Consider the following 21,916-nt stretch of genomic DNA (forward strand, 5'->3'; position numbering starts at 1 on the left):
ACTTCCCGCGTCTGGGGCCTGCTTCCAGGCCTGTCTGGACGGCACACCCAGCAGCTCCCTCCGGAGCCCCCCATCCAGCTGCCAGGAACCTGTGTTTCACTGACGGCCCGGCTCACACAGAAGACCGAGTGCTGAGCTGGGCCCAGCGCGGGGCTCAGGGGTTGAGCATCCACCTATGAACCAGGAGGTTAGGGTTTGGTTCCGGTGCTGCGGGCTCCATCCCCAGTAGGGGGCGTGCAGGAGGCAGCCGATCAATGATTCTCTCTCGTCATTGATGCTTCTCTCTCTCTCCCTCCCTTCCTCTCTGAAATCAATGAAAATATATTTTGTAAAAAACTCCAGAGTGGAGATGCAGTTTGGTCGATGACATAAGGTACAGCAGCACCACCAGCAGGGCCCGGGGCCCTGGGTAAAGGCGGACTGAGCAGTGACTTCCACTCCCTGAGACCTGGCTGAAAGGGTTTGTGAGAACTAGGGGAGAGGCTGAACCCCCAGAACCAGGAGCCCGAAGGGACGGATGGAGGCGACAGCCCGGCCTGGGAGCTGGGATGAGCGTGGTGGGCAGGCGGCGAGGCGACCGGAGGAAGGTGATGGGCAGACACGTGGGAAAGTGGGGGCAGGACCCAGGAAGCTCAGGGCACGGGACACCCCCGGGGTCCGGGACCAGAGGCCCCAGGTCGCTGGGAGGGGCTGGCGAGGCGGAGACAGGTGGGCCATGGACAGCACATCCAGTCCTGGGCCAGCCCGGACCCCTCTGCACCCAGGAGAGAGGCCACGCCCACCCTGGGGCCGGGGGTGGGGGGTAGGGGGCGGGGGAGGGGGGTGGGGGGCGGAGCAGGTAAAAGATGGAGACGGGCCTCCTGGGGACCAGGGCCCAGGCCTCAGGGAGAACGTCCTTCAGGCACAGCAGGGCCACCGGCCGGGAGACAGCAGATGAGCCGAGTGGCCATTCCAGGGAGCGGCGGGGGGCGGGGGGCGGCAGGGTCCCCGCTTTCTGGTTGAGCCCACGGAACGGCTTGACTTGGAAAGGTCATTGAGGGGGCCTTGGAAAGAAATGCACTTTAAGGAACCAGAAAGCCATAGGATATGCCCAACCCTCAAACCGCGGCGACGGTGACGGCGGGTGCAGGTCCTTCAGGCCTTCCCGGAATTCCGTCACCTGCGGACTCGGAGCTGGGGCCATCCCTGCCAGATCCGCCCAGTGCGTTTGTAACGTTGTTGTCGGTGACATCATGGCATCTCGTTAACGAGTGCGTCTCCTCTTTCTGCTCTGGCAACCCTCCCTCCGCGGAGGTGACGGGTGCGAGTGGCACCCTTGGGGAAGAAGGCACCATCACCACCTGTCACAGCGAAGATCTCAGTTGGAAAGGTGAGCGGACATGGGAGAGTCGGAGCTGGGCTGGGGATGAGGGTCATCTCAGGGAAAACATCCCCCACGGCTCTGAGGCTCTGAGGCTCGGAGCCACACTAACCAGAAACAGCGGGACCTGAGCTGGGGCGTTCGGCGTCCACCCTGAGGCCGACGGAGCCCCGTTGTCACTGTAAAGTGTGCACCAGACCCGGGGGGGGCACCGGTTCTTACACGACGCCACCCCGTTTCCCTGGCCCCGAGCTGCTGTGGGGACCAGGAAGTGGGCGTGAGGATGGCTCTCACAGCGGCTCCTGGGCAGTTAGCACCAGGTGTCCCCAGGGACAGGGCACACCGGTGGTCGCCTGGCTTCCTGCCCTGGTCAGCCTCACCTTTGTTTTATATATATATATATATATATATATATATATATATATATATATATATACACTAAAGGCCCAGTGCACGAAATTCGTGCACAGGGGCGGGGGAGTGTCCCTCAGCCCAGCCTGCACCCTCTCCAATCTGGGACCCCTCTCACAATCCAGGACTGCTGGCTCCCAACAGCTTGCCTGATTGCCCCTAACCACTTCTGCCTGCCAGCCTAATCACCCCCTAACCACTCCCCTGCCAGCCCGATTGCCCCTAACTGCCCTCCCCTGCAGGCCTGGTCACTCCCAACTGCTCTCCCCTGCAGGACTGGGTCCCCCCCCCCCCAACTGCCTTTCCCTGCAGGCCCAGTCGCCCCCAAGTTCCCTCCTTTGCCGGACTGGTTGCCCCCAACTGTCCTCCCCTCCAGGCTTGATCGCCCCCAACTGCCCTCCCTTGCAGGCCTGGTCCCTCCCAACTGCCCTCTCCTGCTGGCCATCTTGTGGCGGCCATCTTGTGTCCACATGGGGGCAGCCATCTTTGACCACATGGGGGCAGCCATCTTGTGTGTTGGAGTGATGGTCAATTTGCATATTACTATTTTATTAGATAGGATGTATTTTTAATAATATATTTTATTGATTCTTTACAGACAGGAAGGGAGAGGGAGAGAGAGTCAGAAACATCGATGAGAGAGAAGCATCCATCAGCTGCCTCCTGCACACTTCCTACTGGGGATGTGCCCGCAACCGAATCGAACCCGGGACCCTTCAGTCCACAGGCCGACGCTCTATCCACTGAGCCAAACCGGTTAGGACTGTTTTATATTTTTATTGATGTCAGAGAGGAAGGGAGAGGGAGAGAGACATCAGTGATGAGAGAGAATCATTGATCAGCTGCCTCCTGCACGCCCCGCACTGGGGATGGAGCCCGCAACCCAGACATGTGCCCTGACCGAGCATTGGACCCTGACCGCCTGGTTCACAGGTTGATGCTCAACCACGGAGCCACGCCAGCCGGACAAGCTCAGTCTCATCTGAAACCTCCTCTGGGTGACAGGCAGCAGGCTCCCCCTCGGGGAGGGGCACCCCAGCACTCCCCGTGAGAAAACCCCTGAGAAAACTCGGTCTCGGGGCTGGACACGCTGGCGTCCAGTCAGGCCCGAGGTAGGACACAGGTGACCCCTTACCCCAAATGGTGACTGTTTCCCAGTTGTCTAGTTTTCCAAACTCCTCCCTCCCTCCCTCCCTCCCTCCTGTCGGCATCACCTCCTGAGTGGAGGGGACGGGAGGCCAGGCACCCACCGGATTCTGCCTGCTCGGACTCTGGCCACAGGCGTGTCTCCTGGGAGTGTCGGTGCCCACGGCAGGGCCGACACGGGGGCCCAGTGAACCGCCAGGCCTCGCATGTCACAGGGAGGAACGGAAAACCTGAGCGATGAGGTGACTGAAAAGTTAACCAACTGGCAGGGGGCAGAGATGGGACCAGCCGCAGACGTCGGGTGTTGGGGCAGCAGGACCAGGACGGCACCGGTGTGGGGCCAGTGGGTCAGACCCGACCTGGGTTCAGCCACCTCAGTCCTCGCGTTCCGGCAAGGAAAGAACTCAGAGCCAAGACCCAAACTATAAGAGAGCATCCTATAGAATAAAAGGCTAATATGCAAATTGTCCCCTCCGCCAGGAGTTCGACCAGGGGGCGGGGCCGGCGGCCAACCTCCCACGTCCCCTCCCCCTGGCTGGCCCTGCCTGAGTGGGCAGGCCAGATCCCACCGGTGCACAAGTTCGTGCACTGGGCCTCTAGTTTATCTATAAAATCACAGCGGTGGGAGAGGAAATGGGCTTAGGAGACAAGTGAGGGAGACCAAGGCAGGGCCCTTGGAGATGAGAAGTGAGTGAGGTGAAGGAGATGTGCCTGGGGGTGGGGGTGGGGATGGGGGTGGGAGGGAGCTGGCCCTCGGTCCTGAGGGCGTTCCGGGTGGAGGGCTTAGGGGGGTCCCAGGGGAGGGTCTCAGGAGAACAGTCGGCAGCTGCCAGGTGTGTCCTTCCAGGGCCGGGTCTCCATGGACGGGCAGGCCGGCGCCCGGGCAGGGTCCCTGGCCCATGCAGCTGGTCCTGAGGCCGCCATGGGGTCCCTGTCTGGTTTGGCTGCTTTTCTGGGCCTGGAGCCGGTACAACTGAAGCCGAGATGCCGTCTCAGGGAGGAAAGGCAGGGGTGCAAACCACGTGACAGGGATGTGCTAGGGGAGGAGAGGTCACCCGGGGGCGAGCCCCCCCAACGTCCTTTGCTAGGCACTGGGCTTTCCGTCCTGCTGGCCCTGTCTACCTGCCCACCGCAGTCACGGCTAACTTGCCGGTGGGGGAAGCCGAGGCGCAGACGAGGAGGGGGGCAGGGACCGCAGTGTCGGTGGGAATGGGAGGGCCCTGGGGCTGGGCCTGGGGGCTGCGGTGGGCGGAGGGCAGCGCCTCACTGATGGGGTGCTGTCGGGGCCGGGCGCTGTGAGGAGGTGTGTGACTGTCACACAATCAGCCCGGGAGGCAAACGCGCCTCTCCGAGGGGCGGCGTGTGCAGGAGGCAGGCTTCCTGAGCCTGCCCGACCCACTGGGACCAGGAGCTTGGACTCAGGGAGCAGGACTGGGGGTTGGGGACCCGCCCCCCTTCGGTCAGGAGAAGGGCAGGCTCCCCCGGAACTTACTAACCAGGCTCCCCAATGCTCCACCCACGGGCCCTTCCATTGGAGCCACACACCCCACCACCACCTGAGGCTGAGCCTGCTCCTCCCTCTGCCCAGGTGAGGCCTGACCCCGCTGCCCAGCCAGAACCCAGCTAGGGTCTGTCCCCCCACATTCATACCTTGACTCCTAACCCAAGGTGAGGGGCCGGCCCCACCTCTGCATCCGTCCTGGGAGCAGCCCGGCCTTGCTGCCGAAGCAGTGGGGTGTGGGAGGGGCTCATGTGCACGGGGAGCATCTCTAACCCCACAACAGTCCTGGGCAGGAGGCTACAGCTGACCCGACCACGTGAAAGGCGGGGGAGGCGTCGGGCCTCAGGGTGCACCCCTCGAATGAGAGGAACAGGAAGGCTCAGAATCCGCAGCAGGAAGGGGGACACGGCCCGATCCCCCGATCTTCAGGAGACCCAGCGCTTCTTATCATTAGCGGAACCCTCCCGTGTAGCCTTTGCTCTCCACGGACGTGAGTCACACAAGCAGTGTCCACGGGCAGGCGCTATGGGGATGGCGGGTGCCTCACACCCCAGCTCTGCCCAGCTGCGGCTCCGGACGTCACCTGGACATGTGTCTCTCCTGTCACCTGCAGCCCTCAGCCAGGCGGACGGCTGGGCGGGAACCTGGGCCGGGGGCGGGGCCCGGATAGCGGGGTACCACCTGGGAGCCTGCAAGTCCTGGCAACGCAGACCAGGAGGGAGGGGGTCCTCACGACAGAAGTGGGGTCAGGACGGAGGACCGCGAACGGAGGGTGCCACCCCTCACCTGCTCTGGGCCCTGCCCTCCTGCGCCCCAACACCTTCACTGAGACAGGTGGGGGCGGTCGGAGTCCTGGCGAAGGTCAGATAAACACGGAGCCGTGAACACGAAGGTCCCCATCACGTGTGTCTGACAGATCACTCAGGGCGAGAGCGGCGCTGAGAAAGGACCCACACCTCGGGCTCGGCAAACACCGGCTGCTTTATTTACCGTTAGACGTGTGGCTGCCGGCCCCCCTGCTTCCGCAGGCACGGGAGCGCAGGCCACCGGTTAGCTGTGGGCATGATTCGTGGGTAGTTAAGATTTAACTCACTTCTTAAGGGGCGATAAATAGGGGTGACATGATCAATAAAATCAGAGCGCCGTAATCAAACGCTCCATCTGAGGGTCCCGCACGGAACGGCCCGGTCCCACGTGATCTCACCAGTAAACGTGCTTCCATACAATCCCTTTGGTGGAACAACACTCGTGACAAGAACAGATGCTGGGCGGGTGTGCAGGTCCCCGGCACGGCAGGGACCGGGACGTCCTGGGCTGGTCCCCGGCAGCCGGGAAGCAGGGGAGCCGCAGGGCCTGGCAGCCCAGCACCCCGAGGCCGAGGCCGGTCTGCCCACAGCTCGCAGGGAGCCGTCACCCTCTTGTCGTGAAATCCAGAGAAAACCACCAAGGAACCGGGGTCTCATTCGGGCACCTGCTGGCAACGCAGTCAAATGGGATGTCTCTGAAATCTAGGCAGTTCTGGTCATTAAATACCCTCCTCATTTCATCACCTGAGCGATTCCACGTGAGCACATCACTCTGGTTTCGTGTGGCTTCCCTGATAAAAAGTCTGCGTGACTCCTGCACGTGCCGCTGCGGCGTGGCCCCCAGAGGGCACTGTTGCTCCCGGCTGGACAGTCACCGGGAACTTGTGACAAGGCTTCCACCTCCGGGCGGCTCCTCCCAGGGAGCAGGCAGGGCGGGAACAGCAGGCGCAGGCTGCGCAGACCCAGTGCGTGCATTTCCGTAAGACTGTCAGCCAGGCAGCCTCACAGACGGGCTGGGCTCGCCCACAGCAACCGGTGAGCAGGAAGCACCGCGGCTCCTACCTTCCTGCAGGCGGAGACCGGTGGAGACCGGCCCTCGTTTGCAGAAAACGCCATGTCTGTGCGGCCCAGCAAGGCGAGGGCAAGGAAGCCGCGGGCCTGCACTCGAACCCAGCCCCGCCTCCCCGGAACCTTCCATGGCCAGCGCGCCCCCAGGCTGGGCCCCCAGGAAGGAACCAGGACAGACAGCGGGACAGGAGGCGGAGTTCTGCCCTAACGGCCTTCACGTCCTGGGGATTAACACTAAGGCACCACCAAGCGGTCTCAGGAGCGGCGCCGGGGCGTCGGGAGGCGGGGGCTCCCAGCGGCTACAGCCCCTTCTTCAGGGGCACCTGGCCGTTGGCCCTGGGCGGGGCGGGGCCCCGGGGCGGCGGCGGGGGCGATGCGAAGTTCCAGTCCACGGGGCTGAGGAGCTGCTGGGTCTTCTTGTGGGTCCAGTAGGGGTTGAGCACCAGCGTCAGGAGGCTCAGGCCCAGGAGGAAGAGCGCCAGGTGGGGCGGGTGCAGGGTGTCCCGCAGGCCCGCCCAGTGCTGCGCGCACACCCACCACATGTGGTAGGTGAGCACCATGCGGCAGTGGAACATGTGGACCATCAGCCACTGGTTCGCCTTCCAGAGCAGGGAGTCGGCCCAGCCAGCCTGCGGGGACACAACACGTCAGCACGGCAGCCTCCTCCCACCAGCACCGGCACGGCCCGCCCGTGCCCAGCACAGAGTGACAGCGGCGCTGGCCGGGCGCTGGGCCTGCTGACCAGCCCTCCCCTGGGGACAGCCCAGGAGTCGCTCAGGGCAAGGCCGGTCCCTGGTCCACGGGCTTTTGTGTATTTTATCCCGGTGCCCTGGGACGCGGCCACAATGACCCGGCCTGAGGTCATTCTAACTCACAGGACACCTCGCTCCCAGGGTGCAGCTAAACCACAGAGCCAGCCCGCCAGGGTCCCGTCTCAGCTGGTCTCAGCGAGGACTTCAGGCCTGACCCCAGACTGTGGGAGACGGCAGCAGAAGTCAAAGGGGGGCTTTTGCCTCGTTGCTACAGAGAAAGCAGATGGGTCCCCAGCAACTCTGCGGGAGCCCCCGAGGACACTCGGCCAGGGCGCTCCTTCTGGCGCGGCTGCTTAGCCCACCACGGTCTGACCGGGAAGCGCGGCCCCCACATGTGCACCAGCGTTCCCGTCAGCGCGAGGACATGGGCTTCGCCAAGTCACACTCAGTGAACTTCCAAGGGGCATTCGAGACCCCCATCTACCTTCTGACAGATGCTGGCTCTGTACATAGAACAGTTTCCCACAGACAGCGACAGCTCTCTGAGCGCTGATGCCGCTGGCGGTCAGGAAAGTCCTCAGACAGCGAGACCGGCCTCCCGCCCGCCACAGGCACCAGGGAGAGAGAGGACGGGCAGCGCTGGGGGGCGTGGGAAAGAGCATCGTGCCACCGCAGCGGGAACGTGTGGGGCTTCATCTTCTAAAAGCAGAACTAGGGTCCGACCCGGCACCCCGTCTGTGGCCTCCAGGGGAAGCGGGCTTCGCGGCTCCTGCTCAGGCCTCACCCGCCGCCACCTGGGCTGCACCGACGCGTGTGCACAGGGAGGCTGTGCACAGGGAGGCTGTGCACAGGGAGGGAGGGGTGTGCACAGGGAGGCGGTGCACAGGGAGGCGTGTGCACAGGGAGGCTGTGCACAGGGAGGGAGGGGTGTGCACAGGGAGGCGGTGCACAGGGAGGCGTGTGCACAGGGAGGCTGTGCACAGGGAGGGAGGGGTGTGCACAGGGAGGCGTGTGCACAGGGAGGCTGTGCACAGGGAGGGAGGGGTGTGCACAGGGAGGCGGCACTCCCAGGCCCCGCAGGTGGGACTGTCACATGATGGTCAGCCTCGTGTCCGTCACAGAGCGTCGGACATCTCCGTGTCCAGGTACCTGTGCACCAGCAGGATGCAGTGAAGCCCGCCCTGCACCACCTGAGGGTCCGACTCGGTCAAGGGCTGCACCTCAGTTGCAGGTTCCCCACCCAATTTAAACCATTTCTTTAACGTGAATAAAGTTAGCCCTGGCTGGTTTGGCTCAGTGGACAGAACGTCGGCCTGCAGACTGAAAAGTCCCGGGTTCGATCCTGCTTAGGGCACATGCCCGGGTTGTGGGCCCGATCCCCAGTTGGAGGCGTGCAAGAGGCAGCCGATCCATGATTCTCTCTCATCATTGATGTTTCTCTCTCTCCCCCTTCCTCTCTGAAATCAATAAACATATCCTACCTAATAATAGACAAATATGCAAATTGACCATACATTCACTATGCCCGCGATTGGCCAGGAGGCGCGGGGGGGCGGGACTCGGGGTGGCCGATTGGACCTGCGGGACGCTGAGCTCGCGTCGCCAGCAGCGGCTCGAGCTCAGCGTCTGCGCCATGGCTGTGCTGCGGCACAGAAGGGGCCTCTGGGGCAGCGAGCTCAGGTCCCGCCGCGGACCATCAAAAGCGGGGGAGCTGGGTGCCTGTCCGCTCAGGCACCAGGCCTTTCAGAAGCCTCCCCCGCGCCGGAGGCTTCTGAAAGGCCTGGTGCACCAGTGGACAGGCACCCAGCTCCCCCGTGATCGAAAGCGAAAGCGTGTAGGGGACCCTACACGTGCATGATTCAATCATGCACTGGGCCTCTAGTTTTAAAATAAAATAATAAAATTAAATTCAACCAGAAAGAGCTTGCTGCTGATGCTGTCTGCAGTCGCTCAGTCTGCTGACGACCCCACGGCCCCCGCGAGCCAGACACGGCGCTCGGCTCCCGGGCGGAGCAGGGCCTGCCCGGGGAGGGCTCACCTTCAGCAGCATCCAGGACACGCAGGTGAAGGGCGTGCTGGCCTCCAGCAGCAGCGTGGCCATGGCCAGGTAGTGGCCGGCCCGCAGGTTCGCCACGAGCCCCAGGAAGCCCAGGAAGGCGAAGAGGTGGTGCAGCGCCAGGAAGGGGTCGAAGGTGCGGAAGCGAGCGTTGGACAGGTGCAGGGCCGCGTTCTCGAAGCAGAAGAAGCCGGTGGCCGTGGCCACGTGGAACCAGGACCAGCTCTGCTGGGCGTGCGCCTTGTCGGCCGTCAGCACCGGGTCCACCAGCAGCGTCCACAGGCCCGCGGCCGTGCTCTGCACGCCGAACACGGCCCGCGTGGCGGCCAGGTTCCAGAAGACCTTCTCCTTGGCCACCAGGGAGTGGTATGTGGCGTTCAGGGAGGAGGACAGCTGGTGGCACACGACGAAGACGCCCAGGTAGAAGGCAAAGCCGGCGGCCACCAGCGTGGCGCGGATCCGCCAGGAGGCGTAGTCCAGGTCAAAGATGCTCTCCGATGCCCCTTGGTCGCCCGTGAGACTCATTGTCCCGAGTCCCAGGTCACAGCGCGCCACGGTCAGCACAGGGCCGCGGGGCCCCACGCGGAGTCTCGTCCAAGACAAAGGGCCGCGGTCGCTGGGGTCTTCATGCGTCCGCCCTCAGCCTGAGGAAGAAAAGACAACTGCCTGACACCGGTGAACTGACGCGGGACAGCACGGCGCCAGGCCCACATCACCGCCCTCTCTGCCCGTTTGTGGCACCGGCACAGCAAGGACACGCTCCCTGGTCACGTATGAGAAAGAAAGGCACATGAAGGACGGGAGGCCCAGCGGGAACAGGAGGTGCAACCGCTGACAGGCCCCGCCCTGCCCCCCCCCTCTCGGAGGTCATCCCAGGTCAGGTCCCAGTAATTACACTGGACGCAGCCCTTCGCCTCCAGACCCCAGGCGAGGCCTCTGCAGGCGCCCGTCTGCGGGCCCCCCTTCCCAGCACAGGCGCGGACGGACAGCGCCGGCTCGCCGGGGGTCAGGCCCAGCGGCCCAGGTCCTGGCGCCGCCGCCGCAGTGGGCAGCTCTGCGGTGAGCACACGGAGGCGCTGTGCGTCCAGGGACCCACCAGGTCTGGCGCACAGTAGGTGTTGGTGCCCCCGTGTCCCCATGGACGGAGGAAAAGCAGGCCCTCCTTCTAACCGGGAGACACCCCTAAACCAAGCACATCAAAGCGGCTTCACCGAAGGCCGCGGGGAGAGTTCACGGCACCGGTTCAGGACCCACTTCCTCCTGCGGCCGCGGCCGTGCGGCGGGGAATGCTGTGCACAGGCCTCCCTCTCACCAGCTGCTCTCTCCACAGCACAAACAGGAGGCCGCCCTGCACGGCCCGCGGTGCTGCTGCTCACACCATCGCTTCTCAGTGGACGTGGGTTTGACAGACAGAGATCACGTGAGCCGGGCTCCACGTTTTACTCCGAGGCACCGAGGTCCCTGCCGCCTGAGGCCGCCTGGCCTGTGTCACTACCGGTGAGTCCCCCGGGGACATAAGGTCAGAGCCTGACCGTGTGACCTCGGAGCCCCCAGGACCCCCGGCCTCCTGCCCCTCCCCGGCTACCGCCCAGTGAGCCTCTAGTGTCTGAAAACGCCGGCTCTCCTGGCCCCGCCTGGACCTAGCGGGCCCCCCTCCCCGCTCCCCGCAGGCCCAGCTCCCACCTCCCTCCCCCCAGGCCCTCCCAGGCAGGGCTGCCGGGGGCGGGAAGGGCCTTCCTACAAGCTCCCACTGGCCACCCTCCCCAGCGGGGGCTCCCGCGTGCTCGGGCTGCCCTGTGCTGACCCCGCCGGCCGGCCAGCGCTGGAGGCCCCGGCACGGCTGGAGGGCGGACAGGCTCCAGCTCTGCGCGTGTCCGAGGCTACATACGCGCGACCGTCTGTGACACGGAAGGGGCCTGCTCAGGGGGACCCGGCCCGCAGGACCCCCCAGGAGGCAGGCGGTCCTGGCGAAGCAGCCGGGGAGCAGTTGGGTAGAGTGGACACATGTCCGAGGACGTGACCTCCGTGTAATAAAACGTGTTTGACGTAAAAAAAAGTTGTTCTGTACACAGACCAGGTCCAACACCAGATTAAGAGGCGGCAAGAGCACTTGGGTGTGGGTGTGGGCCGGGGGGGGGGGAGTTCCCGCTGGTTCTGATGTTTGCCCCCCCCCACGCCCCCCATCCCCCAGAGCAGCCGGGAGCACGCCTGGGCAGCCTGGGACCCCACCAGACATCCAGAGCCTGAGACCAAGGCAATCCAGCCACCCGCGTCCCCTGCCCGCCTGCCCCTCCCGGGGAAAGCCCGAAAGGGCCTGGCCTCGACCTTCCCCTCTCCTGCCACCTCCCCCCGCCCCCCACCCCCCGGGTCTCCCCATGTGGTGCTTGTCTGGGACCCGCGTGTAATGACCGGCTCTCCGTGGCTGCCCTGGCGGACCTCAGAGGAGCACAGCTGCTTGTGCAACACGCCACCCCCCCCCCCCCGGCAGGGCTCTGAGTGCTGGGGGGAGGAGCCCCCCCCCCCCCCAGAGGACCCCTCGTGGCCGAGGGGCTGCCTGCCTGCACCCAGAGCTCCGCCTCAGCTTCTTCTCGGGCTTTCTGTGGCAGAGAGGGGCTGGTTCCCGTTTTGTGCGATTGCGTGAACGAGCCCTTGGCCGAGCCCTGGCTCCCACGGAGCCTCTGCATTCTGCACGAGAGAGGCCGGCCCCGGAGGCTGACCGCAACCCCGTCCCCTCGCAAGTGCCCAGAGCAGGGCTGTTGGCTGGAGTGGGAGGGGGAGGGCGCCAGGGCACTGGGACCAAGGAACCAAGAGCAGCCGGCTCGGTGGGTTCGGATCCTGGTTCTGCTATCCAGGAGCTAAGAAAACCATTTCCTCCCACACCGGACCCCAGGCCTGCCCACAGAAATGAGGAACAGATAAATGCAGGTCGGCGGGTGTCCATTACTGATATGCAGCACCTGGTATGCGCCAGGCGTGTTCAACTGGCCACCTTCTCAACACGGAGCACCAGGTTCCAACTCTCAGACGCGCAGGCTGGTTACGGCCCCGAGTCACAAGCTCCGCAGGGGCTGGGCCAGGGATGAGGCCGACGGCCTGGTGCCGCTGAGGCCGGGCCGAGGCTGCGGGCCATCTGGTGCCCGTGCCTGTGGAACGTGCCCGAGCCTGGGCCCCCCACAGGCTCTGCCTTCGTTCCTGCAGTGCCCCCAGGCGTGGGCATTTTTGGGTGCCCGGGTGCCCATAGGCAGGTGTAAGACCACGGAGCTGGCATGATCTCCAGTGTCACCTGGGGTGAAACCCTACGACTCCGAGGGGGACAGTTCAGTCTCTCCCTTCCTCCGGGCGAGACAACCGAATGACGGCGTATGCTCTCCTCCTGCTGTGGCGGCTCTCGCTGTGAGCTAGGCACCAAGCACACCAAGCCTGGCCGTGCTGGAGCTCTGAACAGACCTCCACGAGTCCCTCTCCCGCCTCTCTCCTGCCCCTCCTCCGACCCCCAGCCCCACCCACAGCACAGGGCAGTGGGGCCCTGAGACCAGGGCAGAGGGCCAGGGGAGGTGCCCAAATGGACGGCCGGGCGAGGGAAACTGCAAGAGCAGAGGCTGCAAGACAAGGGACCACTGACCAGCTGCCCCGAACCCCTAGGACTCGGGAGGGGCCAGCACACGGACCCAACACATGGACCCCAGCACGGGGCCCTCGTGTTTCTGAACCACAAGCTCAACTGTCTGATGGTGCGATGCCTGCGGCAGGATGGGAGGGGCCGGGTGCAGTGAGAGGCCCACACCGAGGGCAGGGAGGGCAGGCGGTGGTGCCAGCACCCCAGGGGGGAGCGGAGCTGGCTCCAAGGACTGGGCATCCAGGAAAACACCGTCCTTCCAGGTTACACCCCGAGAAACCCAGACTGGCGTCTAGCCCGTAGGTGCCCCTTTGAAGATGATGCTCATTACCTACACACAGCTCCCCACACACACAGCTCATTACTTACACACACAGCTCATTACCTACACACACAGCTCATTACCTACACACAGCTACCCACACACACACAGCTCCCCACACACACACAGCTCCCCACACACACACAGCTCCCCACACACACAGCTCCCCCCCCACACAGCTCCCCCCCACACACAGCTCCCCCCCCACACACAGCTCCCCCCCACACACAGCTCCCCCCACACACAGCTCCCCCCCACACACAGCTCCCCCCACACACAGCTCATTACCTACACACAGCTCCCCCCCACACACAGCTCCCCCCCACACACAGCTCCCCCCACACACAGCTCCCCCCACACACACAGCTCCCCCACACACACAGCTCCCCCCACACACAACCAGTACAACTCGTTACAGACACAACTCGCTACAGACACAACTCGCTACAGACACAACTCGCTACAGACACAACTCGCTACAGACACAACTCGTTGCAGACACACTCGCTACAGACACACTCGCTACAAACGCTGTTGCCCCTTCCAGCCCTAACCACTCCTCGCTAACCCTGGCTCAGGACCTCCCCGGTGTCTGCACAGCTGCGCCCACTGGTTTCTGGGCAGCGGGTGCTGTGCTGTGTCTCGGGGCTGTGAGCACCCGCGGGGTGCCCAGGCCAGGGAAGCACTGAGCCACGGGACGAGGCCAGGCTGTGGGGATCTGCAGGGACCCAGCCCGGCCATCCTGGAGCCGCAGAGCTCCCGAGCGTCCTCTCAGGCTGCTCCCCCTGACCACAGCCCTCTCACCTTAGGTGGCGCAGGGGGCAGGGCCCCGCATGCCCACCTCACCCCAGGACCCGGATGTAGGGCTTCTCCACGTCCCCCAAAGCCTAACGGGTAACGTGCGGCTGGGAGTCACTATTCCCCTCCCAGGGGACACTGGGGACTCGCCCCCTCTTTGGATCCCAGGACTTCACAGCCCAGCCCCTCCATAGCAGCAGCTTTGGGACTGACCGACCGACCGACCGTAGAGGAACCGCAGCCCAGAGGGAAGTGAAGACGCGAAAGCCCGGCCGGCCGACTCTGCAGCTTCATCTCTGTGGGAAAGTGTCTGCAGCCATCGCCTCCTTTCTGCGGCGGGACCTGGCGGCCGGGCTGCTGGGCTGCACTGGCCGGGCATTCTAATCAATAAGATGGGACAGGCCCCGTGGGTCCGGGACAGCACGCGCCAGGGGGCCCTTCAGCTCGGACACACCTGTGGGTGCACAGGGCGCCCGATCGCTATGGAGACCGACCGGCATTGTGTATGGTGAGCACACGGACCCCAAACTCGGAAATGGAGTCAAAAACAGGACAAGGTTCGTGTTCCATCCTGCTGGACTATTGAGTAACAAGCCCCCAGGTCACTGGACTGGCCAGGCCCGCCAGACCTCGGCCTGCGAGTCAGAGGTTGACCTGCAGGACACGACCAGGGTGAGGCGTTCCTGCCCCGGAGACAACCCGGTGGCTCCCCCAGGTGCCCTCACCCAGCGTGTCACTGCCCGGCCTCCCAGCCCCGGTCCTCCCCCCGCCATGAGCTCCCTGTGGCCACAGGAATAGTTTGCAACATCCCGAGCCTGAAACGTTAACAGATGCAACAGCACTTCCTCCCAGGCCAAGAGCCCCTTGCTCCAGGAACGGAACTCGGACAACCAGCCCAGGGGTGACCCCGGTGACCCCACCCGCTCCAAGCAGCCCCGGGGCTGGGTGCCTGCGGGGCCCCTGCGGGCTACAGGTCAGCTTTGACTTGTTTCCTGAAAGGGCCCGGGAGGGGGGCTGCCTTGATCCGGTGCCAGCTCCCCGGAGCCCCCTGGGAAGTGACCCTCGCGGGCCCGCGGCGCCCCTGGCCCGGCCGGACCCCGCGCCCCGCCACCCCGCCCCCGGGCCCGCCTTGTACCCCCAACTGTCCGGACGCGGTGCTCAGCGAGGACCCCCGCCAGCACCGGGGCCTTTCCGGGCCGCCGCCCCCGGGCCCCCCGACCCGCGGCCCCCCCGGCCCCGGAACCACCGGACTCGCCGCACGAGATCCCCCGGCCCGGACTCCAGCAGAACCCGGACCCAGACCCGTGCGCCGTGCACTGGACCTCCCGCCCACGGCCCTGATGCCCCGGCCCGGACCCCGCGCCCACCCCGCCGGCCTCGCCTGCCCCGCGCCCTCACCTGCGCGCGCCGCCCCGCGCGGACCCCGTGCGCACAGCTGCGCTCCCGGCGCCTGTCACCCGCGCGCGCCGCCGCCCCGCCCGCACCGACGGCCGCCATCGCGACCCCGCGGCGGACGCGGACGCGCATGCGCACGGCCGGTAGGCGGGGCCTGAGCGGCGGCCGGGCGGAACCACGGGCCGGGGCGGGGGGGGGGCCCTGGGGGGCGGAGCGGCGGGGCCCGCCTGCCCTGTGCGCTGACCCGGGCGCACAGCCGCGCCGCGGGCTGACGAGCGCGAACACCGGGCTCTGCGCGGAGGCTTCTCCGGGCGGACCCCGCCAACACCCAGTCACACCCCCCAGAGCCCCCCTGAGTCCCCGGGGAGCCCCCAGTGACCCCTTGAGCTCCCGGGGAGCCCCCAGAGCCCCCTGAGCTCCCGGGGAGCCCCCAGAGCCCCCCTGAGCTCCCGGGGAGCCCCCAGTGACCCCCTGAGCTCTCCGGGGAGCCCACAGAGCCCCCTGAGCTCCCTGGGGAGCCCACAGAGCTCCCCTGAGATCCCGGGGAGCCCCCAGTGACCCCCTGAGCTCCCGGGGAGCCCACAGAGCCCCCTGAGCTCCCTGGGGAGCCCACAGAGCTCCCCTGAGCTCCCGGGGAGCCCCCAGTGACCCCCTGAGCTCCCGGGGAGCCCCCAGAGCCCCCCTGAGCTCCCGGGGAGCCCACAGAGCCCCCCTGAGTCCTCGGGGAGCCCCCAGTGACCCCCCTGAGCTCCCGGGCGCCCCACACGGACACACCCACTGAAGCCACGCGCGCTGCCCCCGCTGCCCGCCCCGGGCCCTGGAGACACCCAGCGGCAGTCACCCGGGCCGGCCCCGCCGCAAGTCCTGGAAGGGCCTGACCATTGCAGTTTCACTTCCCCCGGACCCGTGACCTCGCAAAGGCCCGGTCCTCCCACCGGCCCTGCTCCGCGGGGAGGAAACCCGCCCAGCCCAGCCCAGCACGGTGGCTCCCCGAAGAGTCCCAGGACCCACAACCCACGGGTCCCTGCTGTGTCCCTCCCAGGCAGGGCCCTGGAGAGCGCGGTTAACCCGGGTTTGCCTGCCTGTGGTCTCTGGGCCTGTGCATCACCTCATCCCGCACACAGGTACCTGCAGCAGCGCCCCCCCCCTGTCAGCCCTGCCCCGCCCCCCCACCCCCACCCCCACTCTCAGAGTGCAGGTCCCGCGCAGAGCACTGCCCTGAGGGGACCGCAGCCGCCCTCCAGTTGGAATTCAGCGCCTATCACTTAATTTAAAGAGTAATTAGTTGTGAGATACGGTGGTGAGCCAGGTTCATAAGGCAGGTGCTTCCACCCATGAGCTGAGCTCTGTGCACGGAGCAGAGTTTTACTGGCCTGCACCCCCTTCCCGCGCCAAGGCAGCCCCCAGACCCCTGGCAGCCCCCCCCCAGCAGGCCCCCGGCCCCCTGGCAGCCCCCCAGCCCCCCAGTCCCCTGGCAGCCCCCCCCGGCAGCCCCCCCGCCCCCTGGCAGCCCCCCGGCCCCCTGGCAGCCGGCCACAGCGGGGGAGGCCTGGCGGCCTGGAGCTGGGCTGATGGCAGCGTGCATGGCAGGCCTCGGGGAGCCGGGAGCCTCACCTTCTTGCAGAGAAAACGTGGCTCTGGAGTCAGACCTGGCTCAGCCCCGAGGCGGGAGCTGCGCTGGGACCGTGGCCCCGCACTGGACCGTGCTGACCCGGGGCCTCCCGGGGGCTGGGGCACGGACGCCCCGCTGGCCGGGAGGGACTGGGGACTCTCGGTGTCCTGAGCAGAGCCCTGGCGGGAATGTCACCCCCAAGCCTCCCCGTCTTTAAGGCCGTCACCACCCCGTGAAGGTGGGCCAGACCCCGAGGCCAGGGCCGCGCTCCCTCCCTGGGGCTGGTGATAGCCTGGCTCTCAGGACGCTGAGGGGACAGATAAGAGGCTCACACGACGACCCCGCCCTTCGCCCTTCGGGAGTGGCATCGGGGAACAGGGTCCCTGCAGCCCGGGGGAGGCCCGCTCTCACGGGAGCCGCTGCTCTCTGGCCACTGGGTCCGGCTGGCACCCCGACCCTAGGGGTGTGGAGACATAAGCTGGGAAAATCCTCGGGCAAGTGGAATGGGGAACTGGGATGGACGGGGCCCCAGGGGGCCTGTCCTCCCCTGCATGTCACCGGTCATGCGGTTCGACCTTCTCCTGACCTTTCCTCCCTGGGGGTAACTGTTAGGCCCGTAGGGCAGTTCGACCCTCCAGGGCCACGTGTAAGCTCCCCCCACAGGAGGACAAGGACCGGGAAAAGCTCGCTGGACACCAGGCGTCAGACCACACGAGGAACTGAACCGCCCTGAAGGCACCTGAGCGCACCCCCGTTCCCGTCCCCCCGCAGCCCAGCCCAGCTCGGCCCCAGGCCCACCCTGATGAGCTTTCGCCCGGGACTGCACAGGAGGATGGAGCCCCTGCTCCCGGGACTGCCCCATCGCCCCCCCTCTCCCCCCCACCCCCGCACCCCGTCCCCGTGGCTGGTGCTGGATAGCCCTTCCTTTGCATATCCCACCCCCACCCCTTCCCTTAAATAAGTTTCGTTTTTCTTAAGCCACCGTCTGAGAGGGCTGCTGAGCCTGCCTGCCCACCCCGCGCTGACCTTCCACTAACAACACCCCAATAACAACACCGAGCCTGCGCTGCATTTCAGCTCCAGGCCCAGAAGAGCCACAAGACGGGGGAGGGGGGGCGGGGGGGGGCGGGGGGGGGGGACCCCTGCCCCAGCTGCAATGACTGGCGCTGGAGAGCGCCCCCTAAAGGCCCTGAGAAGGCTAACCCCCGTTTTGTAAAACCACTGTTTGAAATTATCTATTTTTTTAGACAGCTTCTTATTCTAAAAATAAACAAACAAACAAACAAATAAATAACTTTGCTTTCCAGCCTGCTTTAGCCTGAACAATGAGGAAGATAAACTGAGCCGTCTGACCTTGTAGGCCAGAGACTAGACACGCCCATACTCTCCTGCCATGCCGGGTGTATTATTTAGTTGGATGGAACTGTGTGGTTTTCAAGGCCAGCAGCGGGATAACCACTAAGCACACACGGGGCTGGCTCTTCAATAAAGAGGGAAGTTCTGCTTGCAGCTTGGCTTGGAATTTGAATTCATTTTCTCTGAGCCCACCGGTGAGTAAAGTGTGACTCCAAGCTCTCCAGCATTGTTTGATTTATTCCAGTTTCCTATAACAGCCCCAGCCTTCCCGCTTTCTCCCTCCTGGGGGCGCCCCATGCCTCCCCCCTTCTGGCATCTCCTGAACACTGAGGGACCCCAGGAGCCAGCCACCGGGGGAGCAACAGGCAGGGCAGTGGCAGCTCCTCCAGGCTCACCCCCTGAGCCCATCCCCCAGCCCCCCCTTTCTCTGACTCTCCAGTGAGCGGACAGCAGCCGCCTGGCTCTGCTGTTGCTTCTGTCCTAGGCCTTCCTGTCACACTGTCCCAGCTGTCACAAACGTACCCTCACGTCACCTGGACTCGAACCGCGGAATCGCTCCTGCACAAAGTCAAGAGCCCACACGGGACCGGCCGCCGCGGCAGACCCGCTCTGACACACACACACACACACACACACACACACACACACACGCAGATGCCACGGTGCCGGTTCCGTGCGGGCCGCGGGCAGGTTCCCGCTGCCTCTCCCCTCTGTGCGGGGTGCGGGAGGTCGGCCCAGACAGGAGCTGAGCGGAGAGCCAGGAGCCGGCTCAGTCGGACACGGGGTGGCTCCCTCGCCCGGAGTAACCGCGCAGGCTGTCTTTGCACGCTGCCGTGTTTACAGCGCAGCAATGGAAACCATCGCCACCTAAACACTCAGCTGTCACCGGTGACGAAGGCCCAGGTGCAGCGAGAGGCCTGGGTCCTGCCCACGCCTCACCTTCCCGCCCGTGAGCACCAGGCGTGTGACCAGCCGGCCTCCTCCATCCTCCATCCTCCATCCTCCATCCTCCATCCTCCATCCTCCATCCTCCATCCTCCATCCTCCATCCTCCATCACGCCTCAGTGCTTGAGCGTCAACCTCTGAACCAGGAGGCCACAGTTCGATTCCCGGTCAGGGCACGTGCCCTGGTTGCGGGCTCGATCCCCAGTGGGGGGTGTGCAGGAGGCAGCCAATCCCCGACTCTCTCAGCATTGATGTTTCTCTCTCTCTCTCCCTCTCCCTTCCTCTCTGAAATCAATAAAAAAAATTTTTTTAAAGAAAAAAGAAAAAGACACATTTTTAAAAGACACAGAGGGGTGGTGAGATTTCTGCTCTTCTGCTGGTTCTTTCTAAGAACAAGGCAGAGGACGGTCGCAGAGGCGGAGGGAGGGAGGGGGAGAGACGGGGGAGGGGGAGGGAGAAGGGAGCCTCAGTGGGCAGCACCCTTCCCTGGAGAGTGCTCCTCACACTGGGCTTCCAGAAAACGGGGGCAGGGCACCACGTCCACTCAGCGGACAGGGCAGCAGGAACGGGGATTCTCGGGACCAAGGCAGGTCCTGTGGTCCGGCTCCCGCCGGCCCGGCCGAAGAGCCTCCCAGCCGCCCTCGGCCTCCAGGCCCACCTGGCCCAGTGCTGACGGATGAGTCCCCTGGGCTGGACTCTGGTCCCCTTGCCGGCCGCCCAGGAATGCTGCCCGGTTGGCCTGCAGCATTCCTGGTGCCTGGTAATTAGCCTCCCACCCGTCACCAGCCAGCTGCCTGGTTGTGGGTCCCGACTGCTAAGGGTGCTCAGGAAGAAACACGCTGGGGGAGAATGCATCTCCTTGAGCCGCTCCTGCTCCGGGGGCTCGGGGTCCAGGCTGACTGACAGCCCCTTTGGGGCGCGGGGCGGGCTCTGGGCTGGGGTCGGCACTGGCCTGTGGGTCTTACAGTTCCTGCTCGGTGACCTCACAAGGGCTAATGAACTCTGAGCACAAACCTGAAATGGTGAATTGGTCTCTAAGGCCTCTTCCCGCATCAACACTCTCTGGTCAGAGCGTCAGCTGCACCCTGAGGGCAGCCCCCCCCCGCCCCCCCCCCCGTGACCCTGGGAACTCAGGGCTGCAATGATCTGGGAGCAAAGGGTCCTTCCAGGGCGTCCCGACCAGCCCCCCCTGCCGCCAGTCTGGCCCCCACAGCCCTGGGGTGGGGGTGGGGCCGGAGACGCTGCCACCGCTCTGACGCCAGGCTGTGCCCACAACAAAGGAGGTCAGCCCACTGGTGGCGGCGTGGCTCCGTGGGTGAGCGTCGGCCTGTGAACAGGAGGTCACAGTCCCATTCCCGGTCAGGGCATCCTGCCCCAGAGGGGGCGTGCAGGAGGCAGCCGACCGTGATTCTCTCTCATCACTGATGTTTCCATCTCTCCCCCTCTCCCTTCCTCTCTGACATCAATTAAAAAGTAAATATATAAAAGGAAGGCCAGCCCTGGGGGCGGAGAACCCTCTGGAGGAAAAGGACTCCCCCCCCCCACCGCCCCCCCAGCACAGCCTGAATCTCTGGGAGAGGCTGAGCCGCGAGAGGGCTTCCCGCCCCAACAGGCCCGTCCGGCTCCGGCTCCGGCTCCGGCCTGGGCCAGCTTTCGGGTGACCTGTGGGGCAACTTTGAGAACCGCCTGACTCGCTTGCTCAGAAGCAGCGCCGTGGTCTGTGCCTCAGCCCAGCGCCCATTTCAGGAGACAGCCCTCAGCCCAGCACAGGCAGGTGGGATCCCCACACCACCCCCACGCGTGGCAGTGCCGGAGCGCAGGCGCAGGCCCGGGGGACACCCCGGGGCAGACTTGGGACAATGCCCAGGAAGCTCACCTGAGTCCCCCTCCGGCTCCCGGGCCGCCAGCGCGGAGCAGAGACGAGGATGTGAAACTCCAGATCAAGCCCCACAGGCGGCAGCCAGGACCCGGCCAGGCGCGGGGCCGCCCTTCAATGTCACCCCTTCCAACAGCCCGAGGGCAGCTCGGCTCCGAGGTGGGCAGGATCGGGCGCCAGCGCCCCCTCCTCCCGCTGACCTGACGGCTCCGGAAGGGCCGGTGCTCACTGACTGTAGCCATCGCCCGTGGGCGTCCGGGGCGGTGCTCGAGGCCTGACTCACTCAGCACGAGGAGGGTGTCGCCACGTCCCGTAGACGCCCACGGTCTGCTGTGAGGCGGGACAGGCCCCCAGCGAGCACCCGGCACGCCTGTGACTGTGTGAGCCGTCCAGGCAGAGAGACCACGCCAGACAGGACTGTGAGGACCCGGGGAGCAAGCCGCCCTGCCAGGTGAAAGGCCACGGCAGGTCACGTGGGGTCAGGGGCACGCTGCTCTCCAGGGCAAGAGCCCCATTTCCAGAACAAATGTGCCAACAGTTGCGTTATCTCTATACACAGGCCATGGGCTGTGCCTTCATGTCACCAGTAACGACCGGCCACAGGCCAATACCCTTCTGATCCTGCCTGTAGGCACCGGACCCTCCTCCCCCTCCCCCACCCTCCCCTCCCCCTCCTGCTCCTCTTCCTTCTCTTCCTCCTCCCCCTCCTCTTCTCCTCCCCCCTCCTCCTTCTCTTCCTCATCCTTCTCCTCATCCTCCTTCTCTTCCTCCTCTTCCTCTTCCTTCTTCTTCTTCTGCAAATATATTTTTATTGATTTCAGAGAGGAAGGAAAGGGAGAGAGATAGAAACGTCAATGATGAGAATCGTGGATCGGCTGCCTCCCGCACGCCCCCT

At 65.3% G+C, this 21,916-nt stretch overlaps 1 protein-coding gene across 3 annotated transcripts; it reads right to left on the reverse strand.

The window, feature by feature from the left end:
- Positions 1–5,360: 5,360 nt before the first annotated feature.
- Positions 5,361–21,307, reverse strand: CLN8 (CLN8 transmembrane ER and ERGIC protein). Of its 3 annotated transcripts, none has more exons than XM_079778907.1 (3): positions 21,022–21,307; positions 9,083–9,744; positions 5,361–6,921 (listed from the first exon to the last, which is right to left on the reverse strand). In XM_079778907.1, the coding sequence occupies exons 2-3, from the start codon at positions 9,623–9,625 to the stop codon at positions 6,592–6,594; spliced, it is 873 nt and encodes a 290-aa protein (XP_079635033.1). In that variant the 5' UTR covers positions 9,626–9,744; positions 21,022–21,307; the 3' UTR covers positions 5,361–6,591. The 3 variants fall into 3 exon arrangements, with proteins under 3 accessions (XP_079635033.1, XP_079635034.1, XP_079635032.1); XM_079778908.1 differs by lacking the exon at positions 21,022–21,307 and adding an exon at positions 16,846–17,567; XM_079778906.1 differs by lacking the exon at positions 21,022–21,307 and adding an exon at positions 15,235–15,367.
- Positions 21,308–21,916: the final 609 nt, after the last annotated feature.

Source organism: Cnephaeus nilssonii (genome assembly GCF_951640355.1).
Source record: "Cnephaeus nilssonii genome assembly, chromosome: 8".
Classification (NCBI taxonomy): domain Eukaryota; kingdom Metazoa; phylum Chordata; class Mammalia; order Chiroptera; family Vespertilionidae; genus Cnephaeus; species Cnephaeus nilssonii.

What these genes read in the sequence shown, in the direction of transcription:
- CLN8 (XM_079778907.1), bottom strand. Translation starts at nt 9,625, where the DNA reads ATGAGTCTCACGGGCGACCAAGGGGCATCGGAGAGCATCTTTGACCTG. An exon ending in TGTCCTGGATGCTGCTGAAG is followed by an intron (nt 6,922 to 9,082) that starts GTGAGCCCTCCC and finishes GTGTCCCCGCAG; the next exon opens with GCTGGCTGGGCCGACTCCCT.